At 51.7% G+C, this 17,279-nt stretch overlaps 1 protein-coding gene and 2 long non-coding RNA genes across 5 annotated transcripts in view; 1 reads left to right on the top strand and 2 right to left on the bottom strand.

The window, feature by feature from the left end:
- The window catches only part of CYS1 (cystin 1), a 21,024-nt gene extending 15,242 nt beyond the window's left edge, over positions 1–5,782 (bottom strand). The window contains exon 1 of the mRNA XM_040622805.1: positions 5,444–5,782. Within this exon, the coding sequence (XP_040478739.1) occupies positions 5,444–5,782 (339 nt within the window). The remainder of the gene's footprint in view (positions 1–5,443) is intronic.
- Positions 4,591–15,830, top strand: LOC121100951. Of its 3 annotated transcripts, XR_005832726.1 has the most exons (4): positions 4,591–5,300; positions 12,070–12,192; positions 15,062–15,360; positions 15,790–15,830. It is a non-coding gene; the product is annotated as an uncharacterized LOC121100951 (long non-coding RNA). The 3 variants fall into 3 exon arrangements; XR_005832725.1 differs by lacking the exon at positions 15,790–15,830 and having other exon boundaries at positions 15,062–15,495; XR_005832724.1 differs by lacking the exons at positions 12,070–12,192; positions 15,062–15,360; positions 15,790–15,830 and adding an exon at positions 6,756–6,933.
- LOC121100950 lies at positions 7,037–10,111 on the bottom strand. Its single transcript, XR_005832723.1, has 2 exons — positions 8,355–10,111; positions 7,037–7,638 (listed from the first exon to the last, which is right to left on the bottom strand). It is a non-coding gene; the product is annotated as an uncharacterized LOC121100950 (long non-coding RNA).
- Positions 15,831–17,279: the final 1,449 nt, after the last annotated feature.

Raw genomic sequence — 17,279 nt, 5'->3', positions numbered from 1 at the left:
CTCTTCCCGGGGGCACTAGGGACCTCCAAGTTGCTGAGCTCAGTGGCCAGTCCCCTGGCTTCATCCTATTTATCCCATCAAGAAGCATTCACAAGAGCTGGTCACCTCTCCCTTCTTGAAACACTTTCCTCCCTTGGCTTCCAGACATGCCATCCTCTTGGTTTTTCCCCCCATTACTGGTTGTCCCCTTTGGCATGTCCCCTCATCTTTTCCATGTCTGAACACAGCAGGGCTGGCTCTTCAGCTCCTCTCATACAAGTTCACACACACCCACAGCCAGAGCAGTGCCTGGTACACCGACGTGTGTTAGCCAGCATCGTTGTTGTTGGTGTTCTGGTCGACCCTCCACGCTCCTCTGCTCTGCCAGCTCCCACTCTCATAGCTCCAACCCCAACCTCTCCCCTGAGCACCAAGCTCTTACAAAGACCTCTTCACTTGCCTCTCTGTTTGGGTGTCTAATAGGCATCTCAAACTTAACAAATTCAAAACCAAATTTATAATTAACACCCCAAACCTGCCCCTTCCCCATTTCCATGTCAGCTAACAGCAACTACATCCTTCTAGCTGCTCAAACCAAAACCTTTGGGGTCATCTTTGACTCCTTTCTGTCTCACGCAACCCCTAGCCAATCCACTGGTAGACTGGTTGCCTCTGTCTTTAGTCTGTGTCCATGGGCCAACCACTCCTCTCGTCCCTCACTGCCGCCCTCTGTTCTCAAGGATCCCTGTGAAAGCTTCCTAATTCCACTCCCAGCTGTGACCCTGCCCCTCCTCCCACTCTGTCTCCAACATGGCAGCCAGCGAGAGTGGGTGAGCCCTAAAACAATTAGGTCATTGCTGTTCAAAACCCTCCAGGGCTTCCCACCTCCTTCAAAGTAAAAGCCAACTGCCTAACAGTGGCCAAAGGACCACGATGCTCTGCCCAGACACTGGGCCACCATCCTGGCCACCATTCTGTCTCCCACTACGCTGACCTTGCCCTCTCCACTCCAGCCACTCCGCCCGACCCACCGCTCTTTGAGCAGACCCTCCAGGCTCCACCCGAGGGCCTCTGACTGGCTGACCCCTCGGCTTGGAACACCGGTTCCCACAGAAGCACGGCAGCCCTCGCCTCCTCCCTAGCTGTGCCCGAGTGCTGCCTCTTCAGTGACACCTTCCCTGCCCGCCTATTAAAAATGACAACCCAGACCCGCTCCTGCTCTCCCCAGCCCCGCTGCCTTGTTGTTCTTTTTTTTTTAAGATTTTTTTTTTTTGAGAGAGAGAGACTGGGGGAGGGGCAGAGGGAGTGGGACAGAGAGAATCTCAGGCAGGTTCCACGCTCAGCACAGAGCCCGACGTGGGGCTCTATCTCACGACCCTGAGGTCTGAGGTCATGACCTGAGCTGAAATCAAGAGTCAGACGCTTAACCGACTGAGCTGCCCAGGCGCCCCTGCTTTATTGTTCTTTATACTTCACTTTTTTCACTGTTGGACTTAATACGATGAGAACTGTAGCAGAGGTTTTGTGTGTTTGGTTCACTGATGCGTAACCAGCACCTAGAACAGTACCTGGCACGTACATGCCAAGAGCATGAATCAACAGATGGTACGTTTTCCCAGTTACTAGAGCCCTGGGCGGCAGACACTGCTGCATCGTTAAAAAACAATAATTTGATTAAATACCTTACTAAAACGCAAACCCAAGCCTTTAGCTTTTCTCACATGATTTTTCCATCCTAAGTAGTTTTCAGTTTCAATATCCCACTAAAGTACTGTTGATTTTAAAGTTCCACTGACTTTGGGGAAGGAATTCTGCCCTGCACGCCAAATACCGCAGAGGCACAAAGTTGGAAATTAATCCAGGACCTCTTAAAAGGGGCACCTGGGTGGCTCAGTTGGTTAAGCGTCCGACTCTTGATTGCAGGTCATGATCTCAGGGTCGTGAGATGGAGCCCTGCATCGGGCTCTGGGCGTGGAGCCCGCTTAGGATTCTCTCTCCACCCCCTCCCACCCCCGATCTCTCTCCCTCTCTAAATTCATAAATAAATAAAAGTAAATACTTCTTAAAACTTAACTTTAAAATTTCAAATTTTAGAATATGGCAATACTCCATTCTTACCCAGCAACCCCAGGGTTTCTTAACTGCCTCAGGAAAACCACCAAGAATTAAGAAATGAGACAAACACGAGCACTTGATTAACTAAAATAATTGCCACAAAGCCCATTGGCTGAAGAGATGATTCTTCAGGCCGGGAAGAACCCATCCCAGGCCTGACCTCGGATGGTCCTGGTCTTCCTTTAAACACAGAGTTAGCAGGCATGGTTATGATTCCAGCCTCCAAGGGCAGCTCAGACAGGTGTCCCCTAGGGCGAGGGATGCAGAGAAGCTTGCTTGGTTGCATACAGACTGACAATGGTTAAAATGTGACAGTGCTAAGACCGACCACGGCAGAGCGGCAGTAACAAGCATCACAGCAGTTAGGGCCATTTTGCTAATAAGGGTACAGGAGCCTGACTGTCGAGAGTCTGATCTCTGCTCTGCTCTAACGGTGCGGCTCTGGTTAAGTTGCTTAACCTCTCTGCGCCTGTTTTCTCTTTCCCATCTGCAAAAATAGAGGATAATAATGTTAAAGATTAAAAGAGTTAATGCATGTTTGAGACCCAAGTGCACATTAAAATATCAGCTCTGACTATTCTTGAACATAGTCGAGTGTAATCCATACTAGTCAGGATGATGGTTCAGAGATAACGTATAATCAGTCTCTAAGAAATTCTAATCGACAGTGGTTAAAATTTTTTTTTAAAGATTTTATTTATTTATTCGACAGAGATAGAGACAGCCAGCAAGAGAGGGAACACAAGCAGGGGGAGTGGGAGAGGAAGAAGCAGGCTCACAGTGGAGGAGCCTGATATGGGGCTCGATCCCATGACGCTGGGATCACGCCCTGAGCCGAAGGCAGATGCTTAACCGCTATGCCACCCAGGCGCCCCTCGACAGTGGTTAAAATTTTTAAATGTGGGAGCTTAAAGGGATAATTTCACTTGAGTTTGACATTGTCTTATGAAGAATACCTCTCTCCTCCAAAATGCTAGATCGTTTAGAACCTAAGGAAGGTTTTCCTCCTTCCCTCCTAGAGAAATGGAAATTGTGTTATTTATGTGCTCAAACATTTGCTCTCTCCTTGAGAACATCATTTTTAACATTTTAGAAGGGCTGACTTCTGAGTATGGATCAGATCCATCTAAACCAATTTTTTCCAGCTCAGTGATGTCTTGTCAACTCAGAATCTTATAAGATGTACAGCGGCCGAGAGACTCAGTCAAAGGACTTAATCTATAAAGCCAAAAGCACAAACCCCACACCTGAGCGTACAGGCAGTTCACCTGCTGACTGTGACCTTCATAGTCGAGAAATTAGGAGAGCTGACCTTTCGCTTTGTCTCCCCACACCTGAAAATAATTGGACTCGAGGAGCTTTCTTACAGATCTAATAATCTAAGATTCTAGGATTCACTCAAGAAAAATGGATGGCACAGAGAATACGTACAATCCGTCCAGAACCACCACCACGGCTGGCCGATTTCCCCTCCTAGGGGCCTCCATCTCCCCTTCGGCCCTCTAACTGTCCTGCTTCACTCGGGACCTGCTCACCCAGACCACCAAAGCTGCCCCAAACTGGCCATCTTGGCCCCAGGCTTACTTGGCCCCGTCTGTCCTCCCACAGCCGGCGGTGTCATCTTCCTAAAACACAAAATGCCGCGCCCCTAGCCCTTCCGCGATAGCCACAGCTTTTACAGTCAAGTCCAAACTCCTCAACATGGGAAACTCCCAGCATGACCTAGGACAGGATGGCACGTACCCCTCGGCCTCTTTAACCCAGGCCCTCCCCACCCACAGCCTGGGCCCTGCAGACCCCGCCCCATCGCCTTTGGGTGTGTGGTTCTCTCTGCACAAATGCTCTTCCCCTGCTTGTTTGCCCGGCTAAGGCCACAGATCCGTCCAGAGTCAGGTCAAGTGCTGTCCTTCTGGAGTGCTACCCTGACTTCTCCAGGGCATCGGTCACTCCTCCTGTGGACTCTGTGCAGGTCTGTGTCTCAGCTTTTTGTCTGCAGGTCCCCTCTCCCCCCAATAGACTGTGGATTTCTTTTGGGCAAGGCCCATGTGCCATCTGTGTTCACTTTAGCACCTAGAGGGGTGCCGGCTCATAGAAATGACTGGAGGAGTGAGTAAGGCAGCCCTGTACCCTGAGAGTCACTGACATTCAGCATCAAGGGGGAAATCCATTCTTTTTCTTTTCCTCTCATTTTCACTTCTAGAGTTTCCAAGGCCCTTGAAACTTGGACACTAGATGATTGCTTCCATGCTATCTGAGAATTTCCCCCAAATTTCTCAACTGTTTGTCCATTTTTAGTGTTATGTAACTGAATGGTGACGTAGTCTTGAAGGAATCTTGTGAACGAATTCAGTCCCACTCACTGCCGCTCATTTTGGGAGGGTAGCAGGGGACAGGGGACAGGCAGGAGGACGGGGGGGGGGGTTTTGCACTGTCTGATTTGAGCCAGTTCTCCTCCCCACCCCTCACAGTGGCATTTTCAGGATTCTACCGCTTGGTGGCTGTCCCCAGAAGACACTTCCCTGGGTCCTGGCAGTTAAGCAAGGCTTGTCGGGCTCCAGGGAAAGGGGTGCTGCTTTTGGCATCCTCCTCAAGCCCAGGAGCTGACAGCAAAGGTCTTGTTCATTCTGCTCTGCTGGAGTGAAGACTGTTGCCAAACCAGAGCGCTCGTTTTTATTGTTTTTCTAGAACAACAGGACTGTTATTACAAGTGTTCTGGAAGAGAGGACAGGGAAGCCAAAAACAGATTCCACAGCATCTTAAAAATAGCCAGTAGCATGTGAATTGCTCGACTAGCAAGGCCAGGCTCTTGATGGGTCTGACACATCTGTGAACCACTGTTTGGCTACTGCCCGACCATGTCGCAGCCTCCTCCGGAGAGAAAAGCCAGTACCCCTGGTCAGCTCCCACCTAGGCTAGAAGGAGTCTGGGATGCGGTGCTTTGAGGGTGGACACACAGCTCTCAAAGGAAAGAAAGGCGAGCTTTGGCCAGAAGACAGCCGGGGGGGGGGGGGGGGGGATGCATTTCTGCCAAGGGATGTGTGTCTCCCCTCTCTTCCAGGCTGCTCCCAGCACTGTCACCCCAAACTCGAAGCAGTGAGACCAGCACCCAGAAGGGGCAGACAGGGAGAAAATCAGAGGGGGTGTTGGGAAAGGAGAGGCCGCGTGATCCGCAGGAGACCTCGGAGGCATTCGGAGACCCAGAGACGGTGGGTTTCACTAGGGGCGGAGGGGGAACAGGCGCTGGGGGGCGCGGAGGCGGGTGGGAGGAAGCACGCGGCTGGGGAGTTGGGGGTCGGGGTGCTGGGGGACAGGGCGCGGCCCCAACCGCTCCGCGGGCTCCCACACTCACCCGGCTCCCGGCGCCGGCTGCGGGTCGGGGCCGCGCCGGGCCCCGCGGGGCCAGCTCCCCCGGGCCCCAGGCCGCCGACTCGGCCAGCAGCTGGTCCAGCAGGCGCAGGGTCTCGTCCCCGCCGTCGGGGGGCGCCGCGGGGCCGGGGTCGGGGTCGGAGTCGGCTGCCCCCTCAGCCGCCTCAGTCTCCTGGGCCTCCTCCCGGGGGGCCGCGGCCGTCGCCGAGACCAGAGGCCGCGTCCCGCCCTCCGAGGCTGCCCCGCCCGACCCCGCCGGCCGGCTGTCGGGGCTACGCAGCCGCCTCAGGGCCCGGCCGCTCCGGCTGCTGCCGCTGCCCATGGCGCCCCCGCCGCCCGCCCAGCAGGCCAGTCTCACCGCCCGAGCGCGGCCCCGGGGCGGGAGCGCGGCCGGGGCGGGGACGCGGGAGGGGGCGCGGCAGGGGCGGGGGTGCGGACCCGGGCCGGGGTGCGGGGGTGCGAAGTGGGGGGGGGGACGCGATCCGGGGGCGGGGACCCGGGGCCGGGCGCTGCCTGGGGTTGGGATGCGGATCCGGGCCGGGGCGGCGGGGGGAGATGCAGGGGAGCGAGGGCACTAGAGGGAGGGGCGGCCGGGGGGACCGTGATGCAGACCTGAGTTTGGCCGGCGGTGGGGGTGGGGGGCGTTAATGAGATGCAGGGGTGCAGATCCGGGCCTGAAGGGTGAGGGGTCGAGATGCGTGGGGGACGCGATCCGGGGGCGGGGACGCGGGAGGGGGCGCGGCGGGTTTGGGGTGCGGACCCGGGCGGGGGGCTGAGGGGTCCAGACCCGGGGGTGAGGGCCAGGGCCAGGGGCGGCCGGGAGGCGGGGGCGCGGCCCCAGCCTGTGGAAGGTGGTGCGGGGAGCGAGAGCCGGGTGCGGGGTCGGGGACACGGGCGGAGCGTCTCTTCCCCGTCTCCTCCTCCCCGCCTGGGGTGGGGACCCCCTCGTGGACCCGCCTGCCGGGCTTTGGCTCCGCGACCCTCGGGTTAGCCAGGTCCCCGCCACCTGGAACTGACCCCCCCCCCCCGCCCCGGGCGCCGACAGGCCTTGGGGCGAACTCGGCGGGGCTTTTTGTTCATTTATGGAAAGCACTGCGTGAGAACGTGATGAGAGCAGGAAGGTGATATCACAGCCTTGCCCCATCGGGCTGGGTGGGCGGTGGGTCATGTCGCCTCTCCAAGCCACCCATTCCTCGGATGGGGTACAAACACCCGGAGGGTTGAGTAAGATAATGTGCGGGGTTCAAATTGTCTCCCCTCTCCCTCCCGCGCCCGGGCGGACCTAAACGCGACAGAAGGAGGGAAGAGGCGACCTCCAGGAGGACAGACCCTCCAGCCTTTGGGCGGGCGCCGCAGCAGAAAGGGGTGGACCCTCCTTTCATCTCCCCCCTGCCCACCCCATCTGAGACTACGCACCCCAAAGCTGCACCTCACCCAGAACACTCATCATAAAAACTAATCACTGTTAGGAAAGAAAAAATTATAAAAAGAGGGAACAGAGAAAAGCATCCCCCCAAAAAGCAAAGGAAATATCAATAGGTATTAATAATAATTCTAGCTTTTGCTCACTGGATAGTAAAATATAAATGTTTATTATTTTAAGTGAACTAACCCCCAAATAAAGACAGGAGGCTCCTCGAAGCTGTCTCCTTCAACCCCAGGGATGTTATTGCTGGTCTTGCCTGTATTGTGCTTAGACTTGATTTCTTCCTCTTTTCCCCCACTTAAAAACCCAACTTTTCCAAAGTAAAACAATGCCAACACCTTGAGTCTCACTCACCCATCTCGACTTGGCACGAACCAGATTCCTGACTGAGCTGCAGAACAGTTGGTCAGATGAAATGCTGGCTAAACTTTTCCAACCATGGACTTGAAATGTTACTGTTTTATCATCCGGGAGTAGGGATTAAAAACTTTATGCCTGAGAAAATGGAATAAACATGGGATTCAAGTCCATTTCCATTCATTTCATTATCAACAGACCAAGGAAGTCTTTCTAACTTCCTTTTTTTTTTCTTTTTTTTGACATGCAGTCTTAACCATCCAGATGTAGGAGATGGGCCAAATACATTATTTGAAGTCATCTGGGTGTCCCAAGTCTACAGATGTGTCTAATTTGGAAGCTCTTGGTATAAGTTTTCTCTTTAAGAAAACAAATCTCATCTTGAAACTTTAAGCCTGGAAAAAAAACATTCAGAGGGAAAAGACATTTTTCTTGAGCTAAGTTCAACTAAGTTTAATCATTTAAAGGAAAACATGTTTTACTTCTGCCCAAGAAGAGTCTAGTCATGTGACTCATACTTTAAATATATCCAGAGCTCCCTGTGTTCACCTCTCAGGGCAGCTGATGTTTGTGACCACTCTAGATCCCAATCTTGTTTCCCCAGACTTGTCTAACTCGCTTGGCTTCAGTGANAGGAATGCCACAGCCTGTGCTCTTTCCACTCTTGAGAAACCATTTAAAATCAGCCGCATTTGGAAACCTGGTTTCCATCAAATATGCGAAAAACCCATGTTGATTTTATTAGAAGTTTCCCATAATAAGCAAACAACCTGTTTTTCCACATGACTAACGCCTCCTAAGATCATCTCTAGACATAAACAAGAATCTCTCTGTCCGAAGGGGTTAGCAAAATCTCAGGAATATTGGGACATTGAAAATGGGATCTTGGGGCGCCTGGGTGGCATAGTGGTTAAGCGTCTGCCTTCGGCTCAGGGGGTGATCCCGGCGTTCTGGGATCGAGCCCCGCATCAGGCTCCTCCGCTATGAGCCTGCTTCTTCCTCTCCCACTCCCCCTGCTTGTGTTCCCTCTCTCACTGGCTGTCTCTCTCTCTCTGTCAAATAAATAAATAAAATCTTAAAAAAAAAAGAAAGAAAGAAAATGGGATCTCACCCCTCTTATGGAGGCCTCTTGGCAGCCGTACTTCTCCAGCTAAAGGACTTCTTTATGCAGTGACTGTGGTGGTGGCTGGGGAGGGAGGTGGAAGATGAGACCCCGCTCGAGAGCCGTCCGCTTAACTCCTGGAAAATAATAACTTCCTTGCAGTGAGCAAATTAAACTTTGGGAGAGAACTGTAGTTGCTAATACTTTCAGCAGGAGATGTGTCCTAGGGATGTTTTCCTTGGCCGCAGCACTAGCCTGGCATCTGGAGATGAAGCAGGTGCTCTTCTTGCCACAGCCCAAGGACCGCCCTTCTTTTAAAAGCCCCAGTCAAGTGCCCTACTTCAGGAACTCTGCAGATGTACTCTCGCTGCTCAGAACCTCTGTAATCGTCCACCATTCCTGACACACCACTAGCAGTTATGTAGGAGAGAGAAACTGCAGGTCATGGTTGTGATGAATATACAGAAAGAGAGTATTTGTATTCAGAGGAAAAATGAGACAGCATTTGAAACACAGGCGAGCCATGTTTGTATTCTTAATGCTTAATCAGTAACTTGAGAAAGCCATGGGGCTATGAATTATTGCTGATACATTCAGATGCAGTAATCTCATATGATGGCTATCGTCTCGTTGCAAAGTGTCCACGCGTTTGCATTGGGTTTCATGGCATCACCCCTGAGAGGGGTGGGGAGAAATGTAAGGAAGAGTCGATACTATTCATTAAGGATAATGAGTTACACAACTTTTGTAGTATTTACTCAGAAATAAATCTTCAGTCCCCAGTGTTGACACATATCCATCATGATGGATCTGGCCCATTCCATAACGTTGTGAAAAGTTCTGACCATTGGCAGTAAAACATGGATGACTCACACCCTGTTTAACCAAAAGGTAGAAAGCAGGGTTTATAATGTTGGCTTTCCATTAGGTGACCAGGTCACGTTGCTGAAGAGAGATCTATGGGCTTCTGGTCCAAAATGGCAGGTCAGGCACAGTTTGCTTCTCTTGTTACTTGAGAGCCCCCACTGAAATCAAGATACTGAAGTTAAAAGAAAAAAAAAAAAAAAAGAGGGACAGGCTAGGGGTTGTAAAGGGGAGAGAAAAATCACAGATGAGAGATTTCAACACATTTCTGGAAGATGGAAAGCTGATCACAGAGGGTTTCCAGATGAAACAGGAAGAGAAATTACAGCCTGCGATGTGATGTCAGGGGCTGAAGGGGAAACGGGAGTCAGTCTTCTGACAGTGAGGCTCGGGGACTCGGGCAGCAGGTATGAACGAAAGTGGGAGCGAGAAGTAGGCGTACAAGCCAGAAGACTGGTGGGAGGTCTTCATATGGACAATGCGTCATCCTCCACCTCCCCCCATTCATGCGTCAGGAAGAAGGATCGGGTCGCTGGTGCAGAACTCTGCTGCTGTGTAGAGTCTTCTCCTGATGAGCTTTTACCTGGAGTGGGGAGCTCGGGTTGGGGTGGGGTGTTTACTATGGGCAGGAAGCAGCCCACTCAGGAGTTGGGCTACTCTAGGTTCAAGCGCCCACACCTGGCCCACTGAGCTGCGGTGCTGGGCCAGGTGGTGGGACTGTCCCCTCCCAGGGGCTGTGGACAGCGGCATCACGACCGTCCAGTACGGCGGCAACGGCAGGTGCCGGCCTCAGTGAATCTGATCCCTTCCCGCAGATCCGTGCACAGACAGCCATAGGCCGCTCAAAGCATGCTTAGACTCCAGGCTTTGTTGGAGTTACTTTTCATCCCGAGGAAGCTGTGGAGCAGGCGGGGAGAGGGGAGAGGGCAGTGGTCAGGGGAGGGGGCAATGAAGTGAGTGCGAATGTGCCCTTAATACATGTGGATTATGGAAGCGAACCTTTGCACTACCGCTAGGAAAAGCGCGTGCATCCAACACGAAACGTCCAACTTTTAAGCTCGAGCAGCCCCGCCATGAACGGCAACTCTGCAATGTGGGAACTGCCCTGTTCTGGTCGCTTCTGCACAGAACCAGCGCATGGTCCCAGAGAGCTGGAGGGATGCTTACATTCCTCCTCCTTCTGGGAGACCTGAGAATTCCCCAGTGAACTGACCAGCTAAAGGGACAGTTAAAGCTCAGGTTAAATATTAAGTCTGCTGGCCCTTCCATTCATAGTGTGTTAATTTGTTAAGTGGCCCTGAAGTCCCAGCCTGCTCATGCGGATGGATGCCTGTGAACTGTTTGTACAGGTCCTCCTGCCTCCTGCCGGGAAGGACCACCTGTCCCGTGGAATGCAATCAACCACCCCCCAGGGAGCATAGCTGCCACTTCCTGGTCCCTTTACAGACTTGGGCTCCTTAAAGGAGCCTCTCAGCAACCTCCTGAGGTAGATATCACCTTCCTCCATTTTCTGGATGGCATAGCCGAAGGTCTTGAAGCCAGTGAGTAGCAAAGGGGAGACTCAAACCCAAGTCTGTCTGGTCCTCGTGGTCTTTTCGTTTTGCTCGCTATACCCAAATATTGAAACCCTAGCAGAATAGACAAACTGAGCTCCGTAGAAGGGGCTACCACCCCGGTACCCAGGGCTACCATGCAGGTAGGCGGACCAACCATTTCTGTTTGGCCAGGACTGAGGGTATTCCTGGGTTGTGGGATTTTCAACCAATGAGTCCGTCGCCCTACGGGTAAGGCTGTACAGATTATTTATTGAACAAAACTGCCTGACGGCGGAGCACGTAGAGGCCGCGATTCAACCATTCTCCATCCACCCAGCTCGCCCCTGTGCGTCAGGGCTCCACTGCCCAGCCCAGGAAAGTGCGGTACGAGCTAGCGTGGTGCGGAGGACAGGCTGCCCCGAGATGAGCCACGCTGGCATGCAGATTCCCTAGAGCTAAGGAGCAATCCAGACCCTACAGGCTCAAAAGAAACTTTTGCCCCTCCCTTAACTACATAAGAGACTAAATCAGAGTATCTTTCCAGAATAAGGGTGATTTCCACAGATAAATTTTATCGGAGTGACCCATCTATATGGCAGGGCAAGCATTTGTTTACCAAACATTTACTCTTTTTCATTTTCCTGTGAATTACATCCCTTCCCTTTGAAGTCCAAGACCACCTTGCCCCTTCTCCTTAGTTCGGAAGGGCATAAATACCTGATTTTGCCTGTCTTTGGAATTTCCATGTCTGTGTGGATTCCCTGTAGTATGCTATTAAATCTGATTTTCTCCTGCTAACCTGCCTCGTGTTAATTTGGCTCTTAGTCCAGCTAGAAGGACCCTAGAAGGGGACAGGAGTTCCTGCTTCCTGACACTCGCTAAGGCCTCAGCAATTCCTCTGACACTGTTAACCCAGAGGTTTTGAGTAGATGGGTGATTAAGGTAATGTTCTCATTTTACTCTAACCTTTTTACCCTCTCTGGCCAATGAATTTCTCCTAATCCCTACACACACACACACACACACACACACACACACACACACGATCAAAGCACAAGTTCCCAATCATGTTCTTACAAACTAGTCCTGTCACTGATGGGAAATGAAGCTGGAGGAATATGGAATATGGTAGATCTAGAATGTTGTGTCTGACTGATAGCAAACATTTCCTCCTGGAAAAATGGTAGGAATGCACTCTCCACCTTGGGATTGGGTGGTCCTGGGACATTCTCCGGCCAGTGATTCGTAAGCAAAATTGAGCGTGTTGCTTCTGGACTATAGCCATCAAGTCTGCTGAAAGATCTGAAACTCTTTTTCTGCTACAGTGACCAGCAACGATGGCGATGGTGGCAGCTCTGTCACGCAGGGTCCTAGAGAGGGCGGTCACTGAACAGAACCCCAACTTGTGATGGGCATGGAGCCGAGGCAAGAACTGAATATTTGCTGCTGTAAGCCAGTCCTCCTGGGGGTTGTTTCTTGCTGTGGCATAACCTAGACCCACCGTAGTCCATGGTGAAGAAATGAACACTTGATTCTGGAAACTATGCGTAGGGCTCTGGGGAGTAGTGGAGTCAGGTTGGCAGTTTCCAAAGACCACCCTATTCTATCTCATTGGGGTTGTTAAACATAAGTTTAAGGATAGGATTTGTCTTAAATATATCCTTAGAAACTGGGATTTTTTTTTTTAAACTTTGTAATTTTCTTTTGGTAAAAGTCACTCCACTAGTAGTTGTGATGGTTCATTTTCTGTGTCAACCTCACTGAGCCAAGGGAGGCCCGGAACGCTGGTAGCACATTATTTCTGGGAGTGTCTGGGACAGTGTGTCCAGAAGACATTAGTGTTTGTATCAGCAGACCGAGTCCAGAGATGCCCTCCCTGATGAGGCTGAGGACCTGATTAGAACAAGAAGGAGGAAGGGCGAATTCTCGCTCTCTGCTGGAGCTGGGGCACGCGTCTTCTCCGGCCCGGCCCTCGGGCATCGCTGCTCCTCATTCTCAGGCCTTCGGGCTCAGACTGAATTACGCCACCAGCTTCCCGGGGTTTCCAGCTGGCAGATGGAAGATTGTGGGACTTCTCAGCCTCCGAGTCCCCGTGAGCTGGTTCCTGTAGCGAGCCTCCTCTTATACCCTCCCCAGTCCATAGTTCCCAATGCTCTGTTTCTCGGGAGAACCCTGGCTCCTACAGTAAGCCACGTAGAATCTCGGAGCAATCAAAAAAAGCAAATTTATTTTCCTACATTGATTACAAGTTAACTCTTCCAGTTGGGGCCAGTGTGGGGCTTTCTCTGCATAGTTCTGTGCTCTCCCCACACCGCAGTAGAGCCAAAGAGTCCGCAGGCTCCCTTCTGGGCACAAGAGACCTCAGACCTCAAAGACAGTGGGGTGGGGGGTGGGTAAGGAAGGGGTCAGGGACAGCAGGAGGTGGGCTCGCCCCAGCAAGAGGCCAGCCATCCTTCTGGCTCAAAAACCGCCGTTCAGACGCAAAAGGATTTGGTTTTTTCACTCATTTGACTCTGTTAAAATTGCAACACCACAATAACCTTACAACTTGGTCGCCATGGCTTCTGTATATGTGTACCTACTGCGTTTAAGAGAAGAGACAGGTAGGGGCGCCTGGGTGGCGCAGCGGTTAAGCGTCTGCCTTCGGCTCAGGGCGTGATCCTGGCGTTCTGGGATCGAGCCCCACATCAGGCTCCTTCGCTGGGAGCCTGCTTCTTCCTCTCCCACTCCCCCTGCTTGTGTTCCCTCTCTCGCTGGCTCTCTCTCTCTCTTCAAATAAATAAAAAAAATAAAATCTTAAAAAAAAAAAAAAAAGAGAAGAGACAGGTAGACCGAAGAGGAGCTGTTTCCTTCGGGGGTCGGCCACCGACAGCCAGCAAGCCAAATCCAGCTCCCACCTGCTTTCGTAAATCAAGTTTTATTGGACACAGCCGTGGGTGCGTCTGGGCGTGTGCGGTCTCGCGCTGGTCTACAGCGCTCTGAAGGGTTGAGCAGCTTTGTCCTGCAAAGCCTAAAATATTTACCATCCGGTCCTTCCCAGAAAGTGTGCCAACTCCCGGGTTAGTTGAAAGGCCTGCGTGTTTCACCCAGTCCTTCCGGATGATGTCGCTTATTCATGAAAGAGAAGGAAGTTAATATTAACCACCGGCGATTTTTAGTAACTGATTCCTGCCCTCACACCTAACTTAGCGTTCTCACCCGGGCCCTTGGGCGAGCTCGTGGAGCTATGAAGTTCAAAGTAAAGGTTCCTGTACACAAAGCCACCTTCTCAATTTCTAAAGTCCTTCTTTTCTATGAGCCAGAAACTATGAGCCAGAAACTAGATCTGCAAGTCATCCTTATGTTTCTACTTCTGCAGGGTTTTTTTTTTAACTTACAGATGAAATGTTGAAAGCATTTCCGTCCCCTCATTCTCTCTCTTATTCACACACAAATAAAGGGAAAAATCTTTCTGATTTCTAGTTTTGTAAGCATCAACACTAGGGGTGTATTAAAAGTTATTTGAGGGGCGCCTGGGTGGCACAGCGGTTAAGCGTCTGCCTTCGGCTCAGGGCGTGATCCCGGCGTTATGGGATCGAGCCCCACATCAGGCTCTTCCTCTATGAGCCTGCTTCTTCCTCTCCCACTCCCCCTGCTTGTGTTCCCTCTCTCGCTGGCTGTCTCTATCTCTGTCGAATAAATAAATAAATAAAATAAAATAAAAAATTATTTTAAAAAAAGTTATTTGAAGCCTTTTAAGAATACATATTATGCTTTGATTCCTTAAACTAAAAGCAAACTTATACCAAAATGAAATCATCCGAAAAGAAATTCAATCCATTTGAACAAGTATACACCCCGCATATATTCAATCTGGTTAAGTCTATAAACATTTGTAAGGCACATAATGATAAATCTGGGGGATAAACAAATGATCCATAATGCCTCCCTTCAGGGAATTTGGGGAGCAGTGGGAGAGATAGCTGTGTTAAATAATTAAAATATAGGGAGAAATGGGAAATAACAGGTACAAAGTATAGAGGAAGGAGGATTAACATGAATTAATAACTCCGAGAGCAGGCAAGAAAGCGTCACGGGCAAACACCAGAGCCACCATTCGTTCAGGGCTCCGGGCCCTGCTACTCTGTGAGGTTCTGATGGTTTGAGCTGTAGCAGCATTATGGGGTAGATCCTGTGGTTTCCCCGTTTGGCAGACAAGGCACTGAAGCTCAGAGAGCCCAAGACACTTGCCCACAGTCACACAGCTCATCAGTACGAGACCCTCGGGTGGTCTTGCTGCAGAGCGCATGCTGCCCTAACACCTGTCCTAACGCTAAGGCCACGTGTCCTGGTCCCTGGCTGTGCCCTCATCACCAGCGAGCCACCCCAACCAGCAGACCAGCAGACGGTGGCACAAACGGCTTTGGTGGCATTCACATCGCGTGCGCCGGTCCTCTGAGGAGCCTCTCTCCCAGACTGAGGCTGTACCAGCATCTTCCACCCCCTGGAAAGATCCCAGTCCATCTTGAGTTTGCAAAACCTGGCCGGATGGCGGAGGAGAGTTACCTGAATGCGTGCGGAGCCTACACCATCCTGACAACATGCATCTCTAAGTCTCTCTCTCCTCCAGATAAGATGTGAGCACCAGCCGCTTGTAAAGCAAACTTTGGTTGCCATGGTAACTGGGCCCTCAGCCTCTTCCCGGCTTGAACAGAGCCAGCAACACCTCCCAGGTCTTATCTCTAAAACCCAGCCCTCCGTGAGTCACTCACCGCCTCTGGCTGCAGGGCTGGGTGGGGGGCCCCGAGGGGGTGAGGTGGGGCGAGGAGGGGCAGTGAGGCTCTCCTTACCGGGGCAGCAGCGTTCTTCATTCTCAGGAGCAAACTGCCCAGTCAGTACTTCGGTCCTGGTGGGTTTCAGGAGAGCCTTTCCTAAGCCATCTGTGTTTTGTTGGGGGGTCAGACATCGCAAGGGGGGCGTTTTGCTGCCTCCCAGACCCAGCTTCTGTTTGTTTTTGTTCTTGTTTTTAAGATTTTATTTTTTAAAGTAATCTCTACACCCTACAGGGGGCCAAACTCACAACTCCAAGATCAAGAGTCACACTTCCACCAACTGGGCCAGCCAGGCACCGCCCCCCCGCCCCTGGCAGTGTGGATCAGAAGTGGCCCTGGTTCCAGGGATAGGCGTCCCTGAGGCCAAGAGCTGCAGCGAGCAGGAGACCAGGGCGGCGGGCCAGACCAGGGAAAGGGTCCGGCTTTGGCTGCTCGTCTCTTCGTGCTGGCCGCTTGGGCCTGTGGCCGGAGCTCCACGTGCCCTCCTCCCCCAAGACCGTTGCCCAGACTTGGGGCCCAGCGGGAAAGAAGAGAGGTGCCAGGCAGTGAACAAGAAGACGGAGAAACGGTCTCAGGTTGGAGAGTCAGGAGACATGGCAACACGACACAGGAGGGGTCCTGCACCCCAAAAAGACAGTAGGGGAAACTCCAGGAAACTGGTCTCCAGTCTGCAGGAACGTTCATAGTATCGTACATACCACAGTCAGTGTCCTGGTTTTGGAACCCTGCTATGGTGATGTCACATGTCAGCACCAGGGAAGCTGGTGCACTATGGAAACACTCTGTACTATCCTGGCAACTCTTCCATAGGCCTATTATTCCAAAATAAAATGTTTTAAAAATTGTGTGTTTTTCCTCATGAGAATGAAAGGAGCTACTGCCTTTCATATCTTGGGACCTCATAAACTCATTTTGCCAGGCTACCTTATTTTTTGCCCCTCCCCTGGGACCCAGGCGTGTCACCCAGACCATGGGGCAAAGGGCCAAGAGGCTGTGGGGAAACAGAGGAAGGAGCAGCTGGCCTCTTCTTAACGCTACAGCATTTTCCTAAATTCTTTATTGCTCCAGTTACTTGGGCCAAAAACCTCGGGGTCATCCTCGACTCCTCTCTCTCACATCACACCTTCAAACATCAGCAGTTCCTTTGGTTTGGCTTTCCAATGACATATCCAGAATCTGGCCACTTCTGACCATTTCCGTGGCCCTCTCTCATTCCTTGCCAGCCTCCCTGCTCTCCATGCCCATCTCCAATCATGCCAGACACATGCACACCCCAGGGCCTTTGCACTGACTGCGTCTGTGTCACTCTTTCAGAAACCTGCCCAGCTCACGTCTATCCACATGGAAGGATCCTGCTCAGTCCCATTCCATCACTGTACGGAGGCCTATTTTAAATCAAGCCTCCCCACCCTACACTTCAGAGCCTCTTTATTTTGCTCTATTTTCTTCCCATAGCTCTTTCTCCTTCTAACATGTAATTTAACAGACTTACTGATTATGTTTATTGGTTGCTTCTGTTCTCCTTCTGCTAGAATGTAAACTCTCGGGGGCAGGGATTTTTTCTGTATTGCTCCCTGCTATGCTCCCAGCACCTACAATAGTACTTGGCCCTCAGTAACCATTTGTTGAGTCGAATGATCAGTGCGATAGAAGGGTGTATGACAGCCTTTTCCTCTCCAGGGACAAGCAAGGGCAAACTGTCTACAGAACTATTCTTTTGTAGG

This window comes from Ursus maritimus, unplaced genomic scaffold (assembly GCF_017311325.1).
Source record: "Ursus maritimus isolate PB19 unplaced genomic scaffold, ASM1731132v1 scaffold_6, whole genome shotgun sequence".
NCBI classification, from domain to species: domain Eukaryota; kingdom Metazoa; phylum Chordata; class Mammalia; order Carnivora; family Ursidae; genus Ursus; species Ursus maritimus.
This window is presented reverse-complemented; position numbering and strand designations above follow the sequence as displayed.